General features: G+C 45.8%; 1 protein-coding gene across 8 annotated transcripts in view; it reads right to left on the bottom strand.

Moving 5' to 3' along the window:
• LOC110495549 (myc box-dependent-interacting protein 1) overlaps positions 1-19,641 on the bottom strand; it is a 42,636-nt gene that overhangs the window by 20,179 nt on the left and 2,816 nt on the right. For 5 of the 8 annotated variants that reach the window (XM_036951718.1, XM_036951720.1, XM_036951719.1 and 2 more), the window contains exons 2-10: positions 6,159-6,239; positions 5,806-5,860; positions 5,446-5,540; positions 4,758-4,853; positions 3,927-4,034; positions 1,515-1,607; positions 1,055-1,140; positions 672-747; positions 515-570 (exon numbers count right to left, since the gene is read on the bottom strand). In XM_036951718.1, coding sequence (XP_036807613.1) covers positions 515-570; positions 672-747; positions 1,055-1,140; positions 1,515-1,607; positions 3,927-4,034; positions 4,758-4,853; positions 5,446-5,540; positions 5,806-5,860; positions 6,159-6,239 — 746 coding nt within the window. The remainder of the gene's footprint in view (positions 1-514; positions 571-671; positions 748-1,054; positions 1,141-1,514; positions 1,608-3,926; positions 4,035-4,757; positions 4,854-5,445; positions 5,541-5,805; positions 5,861-6,158; positions 6,240-19,641) is intronic. The other 3 variants (XM_036951721.1, XM_036951717.1, XM_036951715.1) reach the window with 1 other exon arrangement.

The raw sequence follows: 19,641 nt of genomic DNA on the forward strand, positions 1-19,641 counted from the left end.
TTAGCCAACCCTACTCTGTTGTCATGGAGGACTGATTGGGCTCATTGATTTGAGTTGAAAAATAAATGCTGCGCTCATGGAATGGCATGCTTTGATCAATAATAAGTGATATCCGTATCAAATTACACTACACCACTGCTGTCATCCTGACCTCCAAGTGTTTACTCAAGTTGGATCATCTTTGGATGCCGACAGCAGTCACTCCATTGGAAGACATAACTTTGACTGTAGCCTACAAAAACCTATTCCTGCTCTTTCCCCACAATCCATCAAACACATTCGCTGTGTCGTCATGTAATCCGTTACTGCCCAACCCTGTGTATGCATTGCATTGGACCTCATTTCTCTACAATTACCATAAAGTTCCTAAAAGGTGCACCAGACAGAGGTAGATTGTACAGGTACATATAACAGTGGGGCAAAGTAGACAGGTACGCCATAGATGAACACTATCATATGTACAATAGTCCACTGGTAATCGCAACACATTGGTATCATGTCAAGTCTCACTCACTTGGCCAGCCTCTGCTCATCCAGTTTGGTCATGACATCATTCAGGTCCTGGTTCAGCTGCAAACAGAAAGATTGGAGGAAGTCAATTAATCAGTCTAGACATGTATTTATCAATCAGTCCCGTGTACTGACGGTGGGCACCCAGCTCTCCCTCTCACCTTTCCCATGTCTTTGTGGAACCTCTGCTGATATCCAGCCATACTCTGGAATGTGTTAACATAGAAGCCAACACGACTAGAGAGAAGAGTAGAGAGGAGAGAGAGAACGTGTTAACATGGTGGCTGGCAACACTCTGTGTGTGTGTGTGTGTGTGTGTGTGTGTCTGTCTGTCTGTCTGTGATGACATGTGGAAGAGAGAACGTGTTAACATGGTGGCTGGCAACACTCTGTGTGTGTGTGTGTGTGTGTCTGACTGTCTGTGATGACATGTGGAAGAGACAACGTGATAACAGTGGTTGTAAGTGGGTGGCTCTTCAGAAAGACAGAGGGAAGGAGATTGTGTCAGCCTGGTAGCATCAGTGAGAGGGTGGAGAATTCTCACCTGTTCCACAGCTGTGGAAGCTCATCCTGCAGATCTACGTTGATCTCCTCAAATACTTTCTGAGCTCTCCCTAACTCCTCCTCTGCCTGGACAGACACCATGACACATCCACAGAGGTTAAACAATGTTAGTATATGCTTGGACAGACACCATGACACATCCACAGAGGTTAAACAATGTTAGTATATGCTTGGACAGACACCATGACACATCCACAGAGGTTAAACAATTCTACAGTACCATGTTTGTTAGTATATGTTACTCAAAAGAAAGCACATTATCTACAATCAAACTAAAGAACGACATGGAATACAGACAGAATGTTAGGGCATGGTGGCATAGAATATAGAATTAGAACTCAGAATGGGTGAATGACAAGTGAGTGTTGAAGGCATGGCGGGGGGGGGTCAGGGCGAAGTGTGACAGGGGTGAGAGGGTGAGTTAGTTAGACATCAGTCACCTGGTTTCTGGTCAGGTTAGTTTGGGCTATTTGATGAGCAGACAGAATCCCCTGGGCCCAACCTGGGGCAGCCTTCTCCACAAGAGACATCGGCTAGCCATGCAGACGGACGAACAGACAGAGCGAGAGAGAAGCAAGACAAATACACTGCTCAAAAAAATAAAGGGAACACTAAAATAACACATCCTAGATCTGAATGAATGAAATATTCTTATTAAATACTTTTTTCTTTACATAGTTGAATGTGCTGACAACAGAATCACGCAAAAATGATCAATGGAAATCAAATTCATCAACCCATGGAGGTCTGGATTTGGAGTCACACTCAAAATTAAAGTGGAAAACCACACTACAGGCTGATCCAACTTTGGTGTAATGTCCTTAAAACAAGTCAAAATGAGGCTCAGTAGTGTGTGTGGCCTCCACGTGCCTGTATGACCTCCCTACAACGCCTGGGCATGCTCCTGATGAGGTAGCGGATGGTCTCCTGAGGGATCTCCTCCCAGACCTGGGCTAAAGCATCCGCCAACTCCTGGACAGTCTGTGGTGCAACAGTTGGTGGATGGAGCGAGACATGATGTCCCAGATGTGCTCAATCGGATTCAGGTCTGGGGAACGGGCGGGCCAGTCCATAGCATCAATGCCTTCCTCTTGACACACTCCAGCCACATGAGGTCTAGCATTGTCTTGCATTAGGAGGAACCCAGGGCCAACCGCACCAGCATATGGTCTCACAAGGGGTCTGAGGATCTTACAGTACCTAATGGCAGTCAGGCTACCTCTGGCGAGAACACTGTGCGGCCCCCCAAAGAAATGCCACCCCACACCATGACTGACCCACCGTCAAACCGGTCATGCTAGAGGTTGTTGCAGGCAGCAGAACGTTCTCCACGGCATCTCCAGACTGTCACATGTGCTCAGTGTGAACCTGCTTTCATCTGTGAAGAGCACAGGGCGCTAGTGGCGAATTTGCCAATCTTGGTGTTCTCTGGCAAATGCCAAACGTCCTGCACGGTGTTGGGCTGTAAGCACAACCCCCACCTGTGGACATCGGGCCCTCATACCACCCTCATGGAGTCTGTTTCTGACAGTTTGAGCAGACACATGCACATTTGTGGCCTGCTGGAGGTCATTTTTCAGGGCTCTGGCAGTGCTCCTCCTACTCCTCCTTGCACAAAGGCGGAGGTAGCGGTACTGCTGCTGGGTTGTTGGCCTCCTACGGCCTCCTCCACGTCTCCTGATGGACTGGCCTGTCTCCTGGTAGCGCCTCCATGCTCTGGACACTATGCTGACAGACAGAGCAAACCTTCTTGCCACATCTCGCATTGATGTGCCATCCTGGATGAGCTGCACTACCTGAGCCACTTGTGTGGGTTGTAGACTCCGTCTCATGCTACCACTAGAGTGAAAGCACCGCCAGCATTCAAAAGTCACCAAAACATCAGCCAGGAAGCATAGGAACTGAGAAGTGGTCTGTGGTCCCACCTGCAGAACCACTCCTTTATTGGGGGTGTCTTGCTAAATGCCTATAATTTCCACCCGTTGTCTATTCCATTTGCACAACAGCATGTGACATTTATTGTCAATCAGTGTTGCTTCCTAAGTGGACAGTTTGATTTCACAGAAATGTGATTGACTTGGAGTTACATTGTGTTGTTTAAGTGTTCCCTTTATTTTTTTGAGCAGTGTAGTTTGACAGGCAGGTTAGCAATTCAGACAGGCAGGTTAGCAATTCAGACAGGCAGGTTAGCAATTCAGACAGGCAGGTTAGCAATTCAGACAGGCATGTTTGAGAGAGTTTTGAAATAGGGCAAGAGTATTTCCATATTGCACATTAACACCCAATCAAACACACACACATGAAAAACAGGTTAATGAGACTTTTTTTCCCCCAGTAGGTTGATTGGTTGCTTATTTCAACTGGTAAAGCCTACGCCCATGGGAGCATGTGCCAAGCATAGCAAAACACGCCTCGCCAAAATTGCAATGCAGAATGTTGCTTACTGACATCAGACATCATAATGTGGGTATTTGCATTAGCTTTGTTAAGGCCTTTATAGTGTCATGACTGAGTCACATTATAGAGCCGACCTGAACTGGCCTGGATATTTTCTCTTTACATTGTTCTGTTCCTTCCAAGAAGGTTCCAGAAACGCTGGTCCTCTGTAGTTGGTAGAGCATGGTGCTTGCAACGCCAGGATAGTGCGTTTGATTCCCGGGACCAACCGTACGTAACAGGTAGGCATCCATGACTAAGTTGCTTTGGATAAAAGCGTCTAATAAATGGCATATATTATTTGTTATTTTAAACGATGGCGGATGCATCCCAGTACTACTGGCTCGACTTGGATTGGCTCAGCAGTGTGATACCGTAATGAACCCAGGAAACGATGCAGCGGGCGGCCATCTTACCTTGGCGATCTTGGCCTGGTCCTGCTTCTTGCCCTTCTGTAGGGAGCCAAAGTGATGCCTCGCACTGTCGTAGTCGGTCATCTTCCTGTCCCGCTTAGCGATGCGTGCCTGGTCAGAGACACCAGACAAACATACCCACATAGTCACTGATAGATAGAAGGCTGCAGCTTCTTGAGAACCAATCAATCAAATGTATGTATTGATGTATCCTCTAACTGGTCTGGGAACTGAGCTCCATTTAAAACCAGGATCGCTGAAACGTTAAAGATTGCACACCAGAAAATGTAAAGGTGATTTCCTATTGAGCAGACATTTGCAGCGTTTACGGTGAATGCAGTCTCCACAAACAGAGGAACATTACCATTACATTTTAATCACGCTGTAACTCTGAACTTCCACCATATGGATTGTATAGAGTATGTGTAGTCTGTTCTGTTAGAGCCCTCGGTACCAGAAGTGTATGTGTAGTCTGTTCTGTTAGAGCCCTCAGTACCAGTATGTGTAGTCTGTTCTGTTAGAGCCCTCGGTACCGGTATGTGTAGTCTGTTCTGTTAGAGCCCTCGGTACCAGTATGTGTAGTCTGTTCTGTTAGAGCCCTCGGTACCGGTATGTGTAGTCTGCTCTGTTAGAGCCCTCGGTACCAGTATGTGTAGTCTGTTCTGTTAGAGCCCTCAGAACAGAGTATACATACTGGTACCATTTGTTAATGTTGTGAAAAATCTATCAAAATGTTATAAAAACGTTTATATTTATTTATTATGGAGTTTCATTTTTCACAAAATGGCCAAACACACACCCTCACACTGAGCACCTGACTGCAGTGACACATACCTTAATGTCAGGAAACTGGGCCAGATAGTTATCCATGGCGATCATGGAATTGTCCGCAAGCTTGTCGTGGTAATCTGACCACAGGATGTCTGTCTCCTACAATACACACAGCAGAGTCAAACAACACACTCACAAATGCAAACACCCACGCATACACCCACCCCCACCCCAATAACAGCTCCACTAACGGTGCAGTTCAGAGCTAGTCTGAAACTAGTGCCATCTCTTCTAGCTATAGATCTAGTGTAGGCCACAGCTATTCCCACTAGTCCTCATTCATCACCAGTCTACACAGTCATGAATGAGCTACTGAGCTAGCTGGCCTTTACCTCCATGCAATAGTCCATCTCCTTCTCTATCATCTCCTACAGACGGAAGGATGGAGAGATGGAGGGAAAGAGACATGCAGTGAGAGAGAGAGGAGTATGTGTTGCATTGAGAAGAAGTGAATGTGACAGTGATGAAATGGAGGGAGGAAACTAGACACTGGTTCCCTTTTCGATTCTCTTTTTACTCAAACAACCAATAGAATTGATCTGAAGTTCTCATGTTCATTTCTACATTTTCAATTATACTTTTAATTCAACCTCTGAAGTTTTGTACACCTCTTTCGCAGAGGAACAGGTAGTCAGTCATTCATCCTGAATTCCCATAGATCACACACACCAACTGTGCTAGTCTCTCTCACCTCTGCGATGGTATCCACCTCCTCCTTGCCAAACCACTCTGGCTCGTACATATCCGCCAGACAGTCCTGCAGACGCTTGGACGCATCATGCATGGCTGAGGATCACAGAGACAGACAGACAGGCAGACAGACAGACGACAGGCAGACGAGAGGCAGACCAAAAACTGAAATGAAACTGGGCGAATGACAGGAAGAGGTCTGAGTGTATTAATGAGTGTGAACACTACAACTGTGTCACTCCAAAATAGACAAGACAGAAACTGACATATATTACTGTAAAACCTAATAATAAGTCACAGGATACATGCACACACACACATGTAGTGTACAAACACACTCACAGACAGACATGCTTCTTACTTTTAACTGCTGCCAGATAGGCCCTCAAGTCTTTCTGCAGTTTGGTGCCCTCGGCCTGGAAAATACAACAATGGGTTGGACTGGGATTGTGAGCATGATGCCATTTTCACATTACTGAACCAAACTGAGCCAAGCTGTACTGTGCTGCCCTGGTTACACAAACAACAGTTGCTGGAACCATACTGGAAAGGATATTGTGAAAAGACCATCTTAACCAGCCCAATACGGTTCAGGACAGTTATGGATCCGTTTGTGTGTGTGGGCAGGGAGGGGAGGGAACGGAACATTGGGCCACAACAGTTGGTTCACCATCTCAATGAGAGAGGGAGGAGAAAGAGTTGGAAGAGTCTCACCATCTGCTTGTTGAAGTTAGCCACACCCTCCTCGAACGCTGTGTCCCTGGTCTCATCAGCTTTACCCAGCTTCTGAAGGACCTGACAGAAAGACAAAACAACCCTGGGTGGTTAATACATGAGCACTACAGGGCTTCTGAAGGACCTGACAGAAAGACAAACAACCCTGGGTGAATACATGAGCACTACAGGGCTACTGCAGGACCTGACAGAAAGACAAACAACCCTGGGTGAATACATGAGCACTACAGGGCTTCTGAAGGACCTGACAGAAAGACAAACAACCCTGGGTGGTGAATACATGAGCACTACAGGGCTACTGCAGGACCTGACAGAAAGACAAACAACCCTGGGTGAATACATGAGCACTACAGGGCTACTGCAGGACCTGACAGAAAGACAAACAACCCTGGGTGAATACATGAGCACTACAGGGCTACTGCAGGACCTGGGAGAGCACAATCAAAAATCACACACAGTAATACTTTACTTAAAGAGACCCTAGTCTTAATGGCGAAGCCCTGCTTAAATAAAGGTCAAATGATATAATCTACCGACCTACAAAAATGAATGATATATCGTTCCTCCAAATCAATTGGAAAGATTTAACTGGTAATACACTTGTCTATTTTTAGGCAGGCTGTCAAAGCCATGTGTCTCCTCCGTCTCTGGCAGAGACCAGCTGACAAGCACACGAAAGGCTCTGAGTGTCCATCTCCTAGTTCAACATGGAGAACTTAGAAGCGTTAAGCTGTTCAACTCTGACTCTCTCTGGTGGAATTTTCTAAATGACACTAAATATTGTATACTACCCTGATAAAGCACATGTCAGTTTCAAAACAGGGCTTGTGCAATGTCAGTTGTCATCTCACAGGAAAATAATTCATTTGTGGAGAGGGATAGTGTAGCCTTGTTCACATTGGCAGGTTGAAGTTACTCAAATCCATTTTTTTTTTTTGCACATCTGATTTGAATCTGTTATTTTTCCTCCAGTCTGAACAGCCAAAAGCCACATGGAATCTGAAACTTCAAGCCACCTTCGTAGGCCATGCGACAACGGTCAAATCAGATTTATTTGGCATATCTTGTTGCCTGCTAGCTACTGTGTTGACAGTTTGACAAGAACATGACAGGGTAGCGAACTAGCTTGTTAACTGTTTACAAACAAATTAATGTGCGAGAAAGATAAACAGCTACCTACCTAGCTAGCTGACTGCTGTGGCTAGCTTAGCTAGCTGACTGCTGTGGCTAGCTTAGCTAGCTGACTGCTGTGGCTAGCTTAGCTAGCTGACTGCTGTGGCTAGCTTAGCTAGCTGACTGCTGTGGCTAGCTTAGCTAGCTGACTGCTGTGGCTAGCTTAGCTAGCTGACTGCTGTGGCTAGCCTAGCTAGCTGACTGCTGTGGCTAGCCAAAAAAACACTTGTTTTGAAAGTTTGATTATCTTATCCATTGAGGTTTTAAAAGTGTTCTTCCTCTATGAATTTGAACATTCAAAACAACTGAGGCATTGTCGTCACCTTAGCTTGTTACATAACTTCTGAGTGATAGGAAGCACGAGCACAACCACCAATCAGCCGACACCACTGGCACACACCCGTCGTTATTATAACAACTAGCATAGCCACGTCAACAAATGACTGCTGTCTGAACACACACAAATCTGATTTGATCACTTGCTGTTTGGACAGTCACTATTCCAAAACAGATTTGAAAAACAAAACAGATTTCAGCATTAAGGCCTGCAGTGTGAACAAGGCTTAAGTGTCTTCTGTTCAGGGTCAGTTTCCCAAACCCAGACTGAGCATAGTCCTTCACTAAAAAGCATTTAAGGGAACATTTCCATTGAAAGTCCAGGATTCTGAGAAACTGAAACCTTAAAAAGTTTCACTTCTGTATTCTTTAACATTATAACCTCTGACTCATTCAAACAATAGAAAACAAAAACAGCAGACGTCAGCTTTTAGAAGAGCTTTCATCATTAAAAGGAAGAGGGGGAAAGAGGAGAAGAACAGAAAAGTAAGCATTACATTGAAGTGAAAAGGAGGGAGCGAAGGGCAATGAAGAGCTGATGACTAGGGGAGATGACTTGGGGAGCGATAGTGCAATGAAGAGCTCATCACTAGGGGAGCGATAGTGCAATGAAGAGCTGATGACTAGGGGAGATGACTAGGGGGGGCGATAGTGGAATGAAGAGCTGATGACTAGGGGAGATGACTAGGGGGGCGATAGTGGAATGAAGAGCTGATGACTAGGGGAGCGATAGTGGAATGAAGAGCTGATGACTAGGGGAGCGATAGTGCAATGAAGAGCTGATGACTAGGGGGGCGATAGTGGAATGAAGAGCTGATGACTAGGGGAGCGATAGTGCAATGAAGAGCTGATGACTAGGGGAGATGACAAGGGGAGATGACTTGGGGAGCGATAGTGCAATGAAGAGCTGATGACTAGGGGAGCGATAGTGCAATGAAGAGCTGATGACTAGGGGAGATGACTTGGGGAGCGATAGTGCAATGAAGAGCTGATGACTAGGGGAGATGACTTGGGGAGCGATAGTGCAATGAAGAGCTGATGACTAGGGGGGCGATAGTGCAATGAAGAGCTGATGACTATTTCACCATGGTTACCGATGGACCATTTTGAAAAACACAACAATAAAGCCTTGTGTCCTATTGTTTGTATTTGCTTCGTGCTGTTAAGGGTAGTTGCACTTGATTCAGCAGCCGTAGCGCCGGGAAGGCAGAGTGTTCCCATTTTGAAAGGTAGAATTCTGCCTAGCAGGCAGGACCAAAGAGTAAATCAAGTGCATCTACAGGTCTACAACTGGCCAATCAGATAGCTCAGATCACCGTATCTGTAGTTTCCTTGCGCCTCGACTGGAAAACGAGGCCTCAAACGCACATGAAAGTTGATCATGTGAGATTTTAAACTTGTAAAACCATGACTAGCGAGAGACTCAACGAAAACAGCAAAGAGCTGCAGTTTTTATGAGTAAGTTCTTCTTCTGCAGAGGCCCTATCGCCATAAATGGTGCACAGCCAATGCAGACGTCAGAATGACCATGCAGCACATTTACGCATGAATTTCCTATGTAATATGCTACCAATTAGATTATGGTTATGGCTCTTTAATTCTACTTGTGTCATGGCATTGATGATTATAACTCACTTCCTGTAAAATACATTGGCCTACATGGACATGAATGGGTACTTTGGGACATTGTGGCTTTGACTTGCAAACATTGTTGTGCAAATCTATCTCACTATCAACATCTCTGCAATCCTCCTCCATGCCATTGACCTTCTGATTTTGTCTCAGTAGTCTAAAAATCATTCTCAGAAAATAAACAAGGTAGAATTACAACGCTCCCCCCAACGCACAACACATTATTTTCCTTTGACATTGTTAATTCGCCCACAAATTGCCAGCTCCTTATTTTCATGTACAGTACTGTACCTAGAATCCACGGGTTGGATTTGCACTAAACAACTTCATGTCAGAAACATCATGTGGAACATCTTATGGTTAGCCTCATATACATGACCTAGTGCATCAGTTTAAACTGAGAACGTATATATCTAGTTCATCAATATGCAAATGATGTGAGTTTCGCTATTCTCTACTTCAGATGTATGACGACAAGGGGCACATTGATTGCACATGTCCATTAGGTCAGTAATGACATCATACTGTAGACATATGGCTGCATTGGTGACGCATGTCATTATGATAAGCAGCCTCCTCTGAACAGTTGATGTTGAGATGTGTCTGTAACTTGAAATCTGTGAAGCATTTATTTGGGCTGCAATTTCTGAGGCTGGTAACTCTAATGAACTTGTCCTCTGCAGCAGAGGTAACTCTAATGAACTTGTCCTCTGCAGCAGAGGTAACTCTAATGAACTTGTCCTCTGCAGCAGAGGTAACTCTAATGAACTTGTCCTCTGCAGCAGAGGTAACTCTAATGAACTTGTCCTCTGCAGAGGTAACTCTAATGAACGTATCCTCTGCAGCAGAGGTAACTCTAATGAACGTGTCCTCTGCAGTAGAGGTAACTCTAATGAACGTATCCTCTGCAGCAGAGGTAACTCTAATGAACTTGTCCTCTGCAGCAGAGGTAACTCTAATGAACTTGTCCTCTGCAGCAGAGGTAACTCTAATGAACTTATCCTCTGCAGCAGAGGTAACTCTAATGAACGTATCCTCTGCAGCAGAGGTAACTCTAATGAACGTATCCTCTGCAGCAGAGGTAACTCTAATGAACTTATCCTCTGCAGCAGAGGTAACTCTAATGAACTTATCCTCTGCAGCAGAGGTAACTCTAATGAACTTATCCTCTGCAGCAGAGGTAACTCTGGGTCTTCCATTCCTGTGGTGGTCCTCATGACAGACAGGTAACTCTGGGTCTTCCATTCCTGTGGTGGTCCTCATGACAGACAGGTAACTCTGGGTCTTCCATTCCTGTGGTGGTCCTCATGACAGACAGGTAACTCTGGGTCTTCCTTTCCTGTGGCGGTCCTCATGACAGACAGGTAACTCTGGGTCTTCCATTCCTGTGGTGGTCCTCATGACAGACAGGTAACTCTGGGTCTTCCATTCCTGTGGTGGTCCTCATGACAGACAGTTTCATGTTTCATCATAGAGCTGGATGGTTTTTTGCGACTGCACTTGAATAAACTTTTCAAACTCATTAAGGAGGAAAGAAATTACACAAATTAACTTAACAAGGCACACCTGTTAATTGAAATGCATTCCATCCTCATGAAGCTGGTTGAGAGAATGCCAAGAGTGTGTAAAGCTGTCAAGGCAAAGGGTGGCTACTTTGAAGAATCTCAAATAGCAAATATATTTTGATTTGTTTTAACACTTTTTTGGTTACTACATTATTTGAGAGTTTGTCTTCACTATCTTACAATAAAGAAACCCTTGAATAAGTAGGTGTCCCCAAATTTGACTGGTACTGTACATTATGTCATGCCAATAAAGCAATTTTAATGAGTTTTGAAAGAGCTGATAATATAACACTTAATCTCTTTTTTTAAACCTTTGAGTTCAATATCTACTTTTCAATTCTAATAGTTTGATGTTTTGCGTCTTCTCACTTTTGTTTACTTCACTTGCTTTGGCAATGTAAACATGTTTCCAATGGCAATAAAGCCCCTTTGAATTTGAAAGAGAGAGAGAGGAGTGAAATTGTTGTGGACCTGAGAGAGCGTGGCTAGCCTAGCTAGCTGACTGCTGTGGCTAGCCAAGCTAGCTGACTGCTGTGGCTAGCCAAGCTAGCTGACTGCTGTGGCTGACTGCTGTGGCTAGCCAAGCTAGCTGACTGCTGTGGCTGACTGCTGTGGCTAGCCAAGCTAGCTGACTGCTGTGGCTGACTGCTGTGGCTAGCCAAGCTAGCTGACTGCTGTGGCTAGCCAAGCTAGCTGACTGCTGTGGCTAGCCAAGCTAGCTGACTGCTGTGGCTAGCCAAGCTAGCTGACTGCTGTGGCTAGCCAAAAAACACTTGTTTTGAAAGTTTGATTATCTTATCCATTGAGGTTTTAAAAGTGTTCTTCCTCTATGAATTTGAACATTCAAAACAACTGAGGCATTGTCGTCACCTTAGCTTGTTACATAACTTCTGAGTGATAGGAAGCACGAGCACAACCACCAATCAGCCGACACCACTGGCACACACCCGTCGTTACTATAACAACTAGCATAGCCACGTCAACAAATGACTGCTGTCTGAACACACACAAATCTGATTTGGTCACTTGCTGTTTGGACAGTCACTATTCCAAAACAGATTTGAAAAACAAAACAGATTTCAGCATTAAGGCCTGCAGTGTGAACAAGGCTTAAGTGTCTTCTGTTCAGGGTCAGTTTCCCAAACCCAGACTGAGCATAGTCCTTCACTAAAAAGCATTTAAGGGAACATTTCCATTGAAAGTCCAGGATTCTGAGAAACTGAAACCTTAAAAAGTTTCACTTCTGTATTCTTTAACATTATAACCTCTGACTCATTCAAACAATAGAAAACAAAAACAGCAGACGTCAGCTTTTAGAAGAGCTTTCATCATTAAAAGGAAGAGGGGGAAAGAGGAGAAGAACAGAAAAGTAAGCATTACATTGAAGTGAAAAGGAGGGAGCGAAGGGCAATGAAGAGCTGATGACTAGGGGAGATGACTTGGGGAGCGATAGTGCAATGAAGAGCTGATGACTAGGGGAGATGACTTGGGGAGATGACTTGGGGAGCGATAGTGCAATGAAGAGCTCATCACTAGGGGAGCGATAGTGCAATGAAGAGCTGATGACTAGGGGAGATGACTAGGGGGGCGATAGTGGAATGAAGAGCTGATGACTAGGGGAGATGACTAGGGGGGCGATAGTGGAATGAAGAGCTGATGACTAGGGGAGATGACTTGGGGAGATGACTTGGGGAGCGATAGTGCAATGAAGAGCTCATCACTAGGGGAGCGATAGTGCAATGAAGAGCTGATGACTAGGGGAGATGACTAGGGGGGCGATAGTGGAATGAAGAGCTGATGACTAGGGGAGATGACTAGGGGGGCGATAGTGGAATGAAGAGCTGATGACTAGGGGAGCGATAGTGGAATGAAGAGCTGATGACTAGGGGAGCGATAGTGCAATGAAGAGCTGATGACTAGGGGGGCGATAGTGGAATGAAGAGCTGATGACTAGGGGAGCGATAGTGCAATGAAGAGCTGATGACTAGGGGAGATGACTAGGGGAGATGACTTGGGGAGCGATAGTGCAATGAAGAGCTGATGACTAGGGGAGCGATAGTGCAATGAAGAGCTGATGACTAGGGGAGATGACTTGGGGAGCGATAGTGCAATGAAGAGCTGATGACTAGGGGAGATGACTTGGGGAGCGATAGTGCAATGAAGAGCTGATGACTAGGGGGGCGATAGTGCAATGAAGAGCTGATGACTATTTCACCATGGTTACCGATGGACCATTTTGAAAAACACAACAATAAAGCCTTGTGTCCTATTGTTTGTATTTGCTTCGTGCTGTTAAGGGTAGTTGCACTTGATTCAGCAGCCGTAGCGCCGGGAAGGCAGAGTGTTCCCATTTTGAAAGGTAGAATTCTGCCTAGCAGGCAGGACCAAAGAGTAAATCAAGTGCATCTACAGGTCTACCACTGGCCAATCAGATAGCTCAGATCACCGTATCAGTAGTTTCCTTGCGCCTCGACTGGAAAACGAGGCCTCAAACGCACATGAAAGTTGATCATGTGAGATTTTAAACTTGTAAAACCATGACTAGCGAGAGACTCAACGAAAACAGCAAAGAGCTGCAGTTTTTATGAGTAAGTTCTTCTTCTGCAGAGGCCCTATCGCCATAAATGGTGCACAGCCAATGCAGACGTCAGAATGACCATGCAGCACATTTACGCATGAATTTCCTATGTAATATGCTACCAATTGGATTATGGTTATGGCTCTTTAATTCTACTTGTGTCATGGCATTGATGATTATAACTCACTTCCTGTAAAATACATTGGCCTACATGGACATGAATGGGTACTTTGGGACATTGTGGCTTTGACTTGCAAACATTGTTGTGCAAATCTATCTCACTATCAACATCTCTGCAATCCTCCTCCATGCCATTGACCTTCTGATTTTGTCTCAGTAGTCTAAAATCATTCTCAGAAAATAAACCAGGTAGAATTACAACGCTCCCCCCAACGCACAACACATTATTTTCCTTTGACATTGTTAATTCGCCCACAAATTGCCAGCTCCTTATTTCCATGTACAGTACTGTACCTAGAATCCACGGGTTGGATTTGCACTAAACAACTTCATGTCAGAAACATCATGTGGAACATCTTATGGTTAGCCTCATATACATGACCTAGTGCATCAGTTTAAACTGAGAACGTATATATCTAGTTCATCAATATGCAAATGATGTGCGTTGCGCTATTCTCCGCTTCAGATGTATGGTGACAAGGGGCACATTGATTGCACATGTCCATTAGGTCAGTAATGACATCATACTGTAGACATATGGCTGCATTGGTGACGCATGTCATTATGATAAGCAGCCTCCTCTGAACAGTTGATGTTGAGATGTGTCTAACTTGAAATCTGTGAAGCATTTATTTGGGCTGCAATTTCTGAGGCTGGTAACTCTAATGAACTTGTCCTCTGCAGCAGAGGTAACTCTAATGAACTTGTCCTCTGCAGCAGAGGTAACTCTAATGAACTTGTCCTCTGCAGCAGAGGTAACTCTAATGAACGTATCCTCTGCAGCAGAGGTAACTCTAATGAACTTGTCCTCTGCAGCAGAGGTAACTCTAATGAACGTATCCTCTGCAGCAGAGGTAACTCTAATGAACGTGTCCTCTGCAGCAGAGGTAACTCTAATGAACGTGTCCTCTGCAGCAGAGGTAACTCTAATGAACGTATCCTCTGCAGCAGAGGTAACTCTAATGAACTTATCCTCTGCAGCAGAGGTAACTCTAATGAACGTATCCTCTGCAGCAGAGGTAACTCTAATGAACGTGTCCTCTGCAGCAGAGGTAACTCTAATGAACGTATCCTCTGCAGCAGAGGTAACTCTAATGAACGTGTCCTCTGCAGCAGAGGTAACTCTAATGAACGTATCCTCTGCAGCAGAGGTAACTCTGGGTCTTCCATTCCTGTGGTGGTCCTCATGACAGACAGGTAACTCTGGGTCTTCCATTCCTGTGGTGGTCCTCATGACAGACAGGTAACTCTGGGTCTTCCATTCCTGTGGCGGTCCTCATGACAGACAGGTAACTCTGGGTCTTCCATTCCTGTGGCGGTCCTCATGACAGACAGGTAACTCTGGGTCTTCCATTCCTGTGGTGGTCCTCATGACAGACAGGTAACTCTGGGTCTTCCATTCCTGTGGCGGTCCTCATGACAGACAGGTAACTCTGGGTCTTCCATTCCTGTGGCGGTCCTCATGACAGACAGGTAACTCTGGGTCTTCCATTCCTGTGGCGGTCCTCATGACAGACAGGTAACTCTGGGTCTTCCATTCCTGTGGCGGTCCTCATGACAGACAGGTAACTCTGGGTCTTCCATTCCTGTGGCGGTCCTCATGACAGACAGGTAACTCTGGGTCTTCCATTCCTGTGGCGGTCCTCATGACAGACAGGTAACTCTGGGTCTTCCATTCCTGTGGTGGTCCTCATGACAGACAGGTAACTCTGGGTCTTCCATTCCTGTGGTGGTCCTCATGACAGACAGGTAACTCTGGGTCTTCCATTCCTGTGGCGGTCCTCATGACAGACAGGTAACTCTGGGTCTTCCATTCCTGTGGCGGTCCTCATGACAGACAGGTAACTCTGGGTCTTCCATTCCTGTGGCGGTCCTCATGACAGACAGTTTCATGTTTCATCATAGAGCTGGATGGTTTTTTGCGACTGCACTTGAATAAACTTTTCAAACTCATTAAGGAGGAAAGAAATTACACAAATTAACTTAACAAGGCACACCTGTTAATTGAAATGCATTCCATCCTCATGAAGCTGGTTGAGAGAATGCCAAGAGTGTGTAAAGCTGTCAAGGCAAAGGGTGGCTACTTTGAAGAATCTCAAATAGCAAATATATTTTGATTTGTTTTAACACTTTTTTGGTTACTACATTATTTGAGAGTTTGTCTTCACTATCTTACAATAAAGAAACCCTTGAATAAGTAGGTGTCCCCAAATTTGACTGGTACTGTACATTATGTCATGCCAATAAAGCAATTTTAATGAGTTTTGAAAGAGCTGATAATATAACACTTAATCTCTTTTTTTAAACCTTTGAGTTCAATATCTACTTTTCAATTCTAATAGTTTGATGTTTTGCGTCTTCTCACTTTTGTTTACTTCACTTGCTTTGGCAATGTAAACATGTTTCCAATGGCAATAAAGCCCCTTTGAATTTGAAAGAGAGAGAGAGGAGTGAAATTGTTGTGGACCTGAGAGAGCGTCAGAGCGAGCTCTTTGGCTCGTCATTGTGTCAGAGGATGTTGCCAAGGTCACCAGCTAATCTGGTCAGTTGACTCCTCCCACCACTCCCATAACTAACCCCGGCCACCTGGCTGCCTAATCCTGGCCCACACGGGACCAGGGGATTTCCCTTCACTTACACCACAGGGATGATCACCACTTCCTGGACATCACAGTTATGGACCAGGTTCCATTTCACTCCCTAGCCTCTTGCAATAGAGCTTGGTTGTGTCCAGTAGGCACAAAACAGGAAAAATATAAAAACTTTTGAAACATCAAGGTACTATCTGAACTTGTCCAATAGGAAACACTTGTTGCATTTTTTGCTATAGTGTGCCCTATTGAACACTACCCCTGCCCTGACTGTTTGGCTTTATCACTGAAGAAGACCGGGACAGTATTGAAAAGATCAGAAAAGACTGGGTAGGTATCAATGCCGTTGCCTGGTTCTCCCAAAGGCTATGTTGTAGCCTCCACCATTTTGATTTAGCCTGTCCAATACTCTCAGATCTGAAAAACCAGAAGAGTAGGGGCAACACCATAGGTGTCAAAAAATGAAAAGGACCCAGGCCAGAGACAGTGGCACTTCCTGATGGCACAGGGCTTTCCTCTAGTCTAGGACACAGTGGCACTTCCTGCACCACAGAAACAGTGGCAACAGTGGCACTTCCTGATGGCACAGGGCTTTCCTCTAGTCTAGGACACAGTGGCACTTCCTGCACCACAGAAACAGTGACAACAGTGGCACTTCCTGATGGCACAGGGCTTTCCTCTAGTCTAGGACACAGTGGCACTTCCTGCACCACAGAATGAATGACAGCGGTGCTTCTTACAGTGAGAAACAGCCTTGTGGGCTGGTTTACTGTAGTGGTACAGCAGCCTTGGGGCCTGGTTTACTGTAGTGGTACAGCAGCCTTGTGGGCTGGTTTACTGTAGTGGTACAGCAGCCTTGTGGGCTGGTTTACTGTAGTGGTGCAGCAGCCTTGGGGCCTGGTTTACTGTAGTGGTACAGCAGCCTTGTGGGCTGGTTTACTGTAGTGGTACAGCAGCCTTGTGGGCTGGTTTACTGTAGTGGTGCAGCAGCCTTGGGGCCTGGTTTACTGTAGTGGTACAGCAGCCTTGTGGGCTGGTTTACTGTAGTGGTACAGCAGCCTTGTGGGCTGGTTTACTGTAGTGGTGCAGCAGCCTTGGGGCCTGGTTTACTGTAGTGTCTACTGTAGTGGAACAGCAGCCTTGGGGCTGGTTTACTGTAGTGTCTACTGTAGTGGAACAGCAGCCTTGGGGCCTGGTTTACTGTAGTGTCTACTGTAGTGGTACAGCAGCCTTGGGGCCTGGTTTACTGTAGTGTCTACTGTAGTGGAACAGCAGCCTTGGGGCCTGGTTTACTGCAGTGTCTACTGTAGCGGAACAGCAGCCTTGGGGCCTGGTTTACTGTAGTGTCTACTGTAGTGGAACAGCAGCCTTGGGGCCTGGTTTACTGTAGTGGAACAGCAGCCTTGGGGGCTGGTTTACTGTAGTGTCTACTGTAGTGGAACAGCAGCCTTGGGGCCTGGTTTACTGTAGTGTCTACTGTAGTGGAACAGCAGCCTTGGTGCCTGGTTTACTGTAGTGTCTACTGTAGTGGAACAGCAGCCTTGGGGCCTGGTTTACTGTAGTGGAACAGCAGCCTTGGGGCCTGGTTTACTGTAGTGGTGCAGACAGACGTCTTATCTTCTGTGACTGAGGTTAGCCTGACCCAATGCCATCAACACAACCAGATAACTACCAGAGGGTTTGTTTGACCTCAGGGATGCTGTGATGCCTTTATACAGCGTCATCATCCCCCATATTTAGCCCATGAAAACTACTGTAAAGTTGCCCCCTTGGCCAACTGCCATGCTGTCTAACACCATGCCTCAGATCAGAAGTTACAACCTTCTGGTGGAATGTCTAATGGGTGTGTGCAGCAGGAAGAAACTATATCCATGACCCCCACCATAAGGAGGACTTGAGTCTTAAAGGAATAGTTTACTTTTCGACCTGAACCGCTAACTGATAAACAATTTCCACTAGAATTGCTGCATTCTCCAAATGCTAAAAACATACTAAAGAACCTACAAATAGTTAGGGTGTCTAGGTATGTTGAAAATAATGTACTCTTTAAAAAATAAAAAGTTTAACAAGAAGTGAACAATCCCGTTAAACAAGATGAGCAGCAGTCTGTCAGGGGGAGTGCAGCGAGGAAGAGGAAATAGCAGGAAGGGGAGGGGCTGTACAGTAGAAGACTGCCAAGGACTTCAAAGAACTCCGGCAGTGATTAAACAACAGGCATGGGGCCTTACTGTAAGCTGTACAGATCATGAGTCCCGGGAGTACATTTCAGGAGTACATTTCGTCACAGACTCTTAGCTCGTAGTTGTGGTGAGTTCGGGGTCTCATTCAACACGGAGAGCGAGTCACTACTTCTGTGGTCAGAAGTTCCATACGTTAAGAGGACGGGGAAGTCCCGAGTTCTATTCTTATGCCTTCTAGACAGTCTGCAGCACCTGCTGTGGCAAGGTTGAAACTAAAAGGTCCTAAAGCAATGGTGTCACTATTTCCAGTGATATTCTCCCTCCCGACAACACCTCAAGTACTGACCAGCACATTCTACTCTCCACGTGTCAACCAAGCCCCCCTGAGGTGATGTTCTGACTAACAGAAGATCAAAAAGAAAGTTACACACTCATTTCTCCTTGCTGTGGACTGATTCAACCAAGCACCAACCAAGCACCAACCAAGCACCAACCAAGCACCAGCCAAGCACCAGCCAAGCACCAGCCAAGCACTGCAAGACTCATCCAGAGTCTGGATGCCGTTCCATATTCTGTAAGGTTGAACTCTATAGCCTCTAGATCTGTCAGTGTGGTATTCACCACAGGAGTTGTTGACAGGCCAAACTGGATGGAATGTTTTACTGTAGCTGCCCTGAATCAACCAGTTGACTTCAATGACCGAAGGTTGACATTTTAGTCCCCAGGTCAGAGTGTAACAGCCCAACCCCACGTGACGTGCAGAGAGGATGTCATGCTACTTTCCACCACCAACTACCAGAAGTAACAGAACACACAGAAAAATACACAGTCTCTCTCTCTCCCCCTCACACACCCCATTAGGCCTCTCTGGGTCTTAACGAGATTTACCAGGAGCCAAATGGGTTTACTGTGTGTGTGAAAGAGAGGGACTGTATGGGACTGTGTGTGGTGTATTTTTCTGTGTACCGTCACTTATCCACCCCCTCTCTCCATCTCACACCTCTCCTTCCCCAACTCTCTGTTTCTCCCTCTCCCCCCCCCCCCCCCCCCCCCCCCTACGATATCTCTCCTTACCCAGTAGAGAGGAATCCATGAAGAAGGAATCTCCGTTCCAGTGCCAGACACACACAGACACACTCCATTAGGCCTCTCTGGGTCTTAAGTGAGATTTACCAGGAGCCAAACAGGTTTACTGTGTGTGTGTGTTGCAGAAGTGTATCTTGTGTG

This window comes from Oncorhynchus mykiss, chromosome 18, assembly GCF_013265735.2.
Source record: "Oncorhynchus mykiss isolate Arlee chromosome 18, USDA_OmykA_1.1, whole genome shotgun sequence".
Taxonomy (NCBI): domain Eukaryota; kingdom Metazoa; phylum Chordata; class Actinopteri; order Salmoniformes; family Salmonidae; genus Oncorhynchus; species Oncorhynchus mykiss.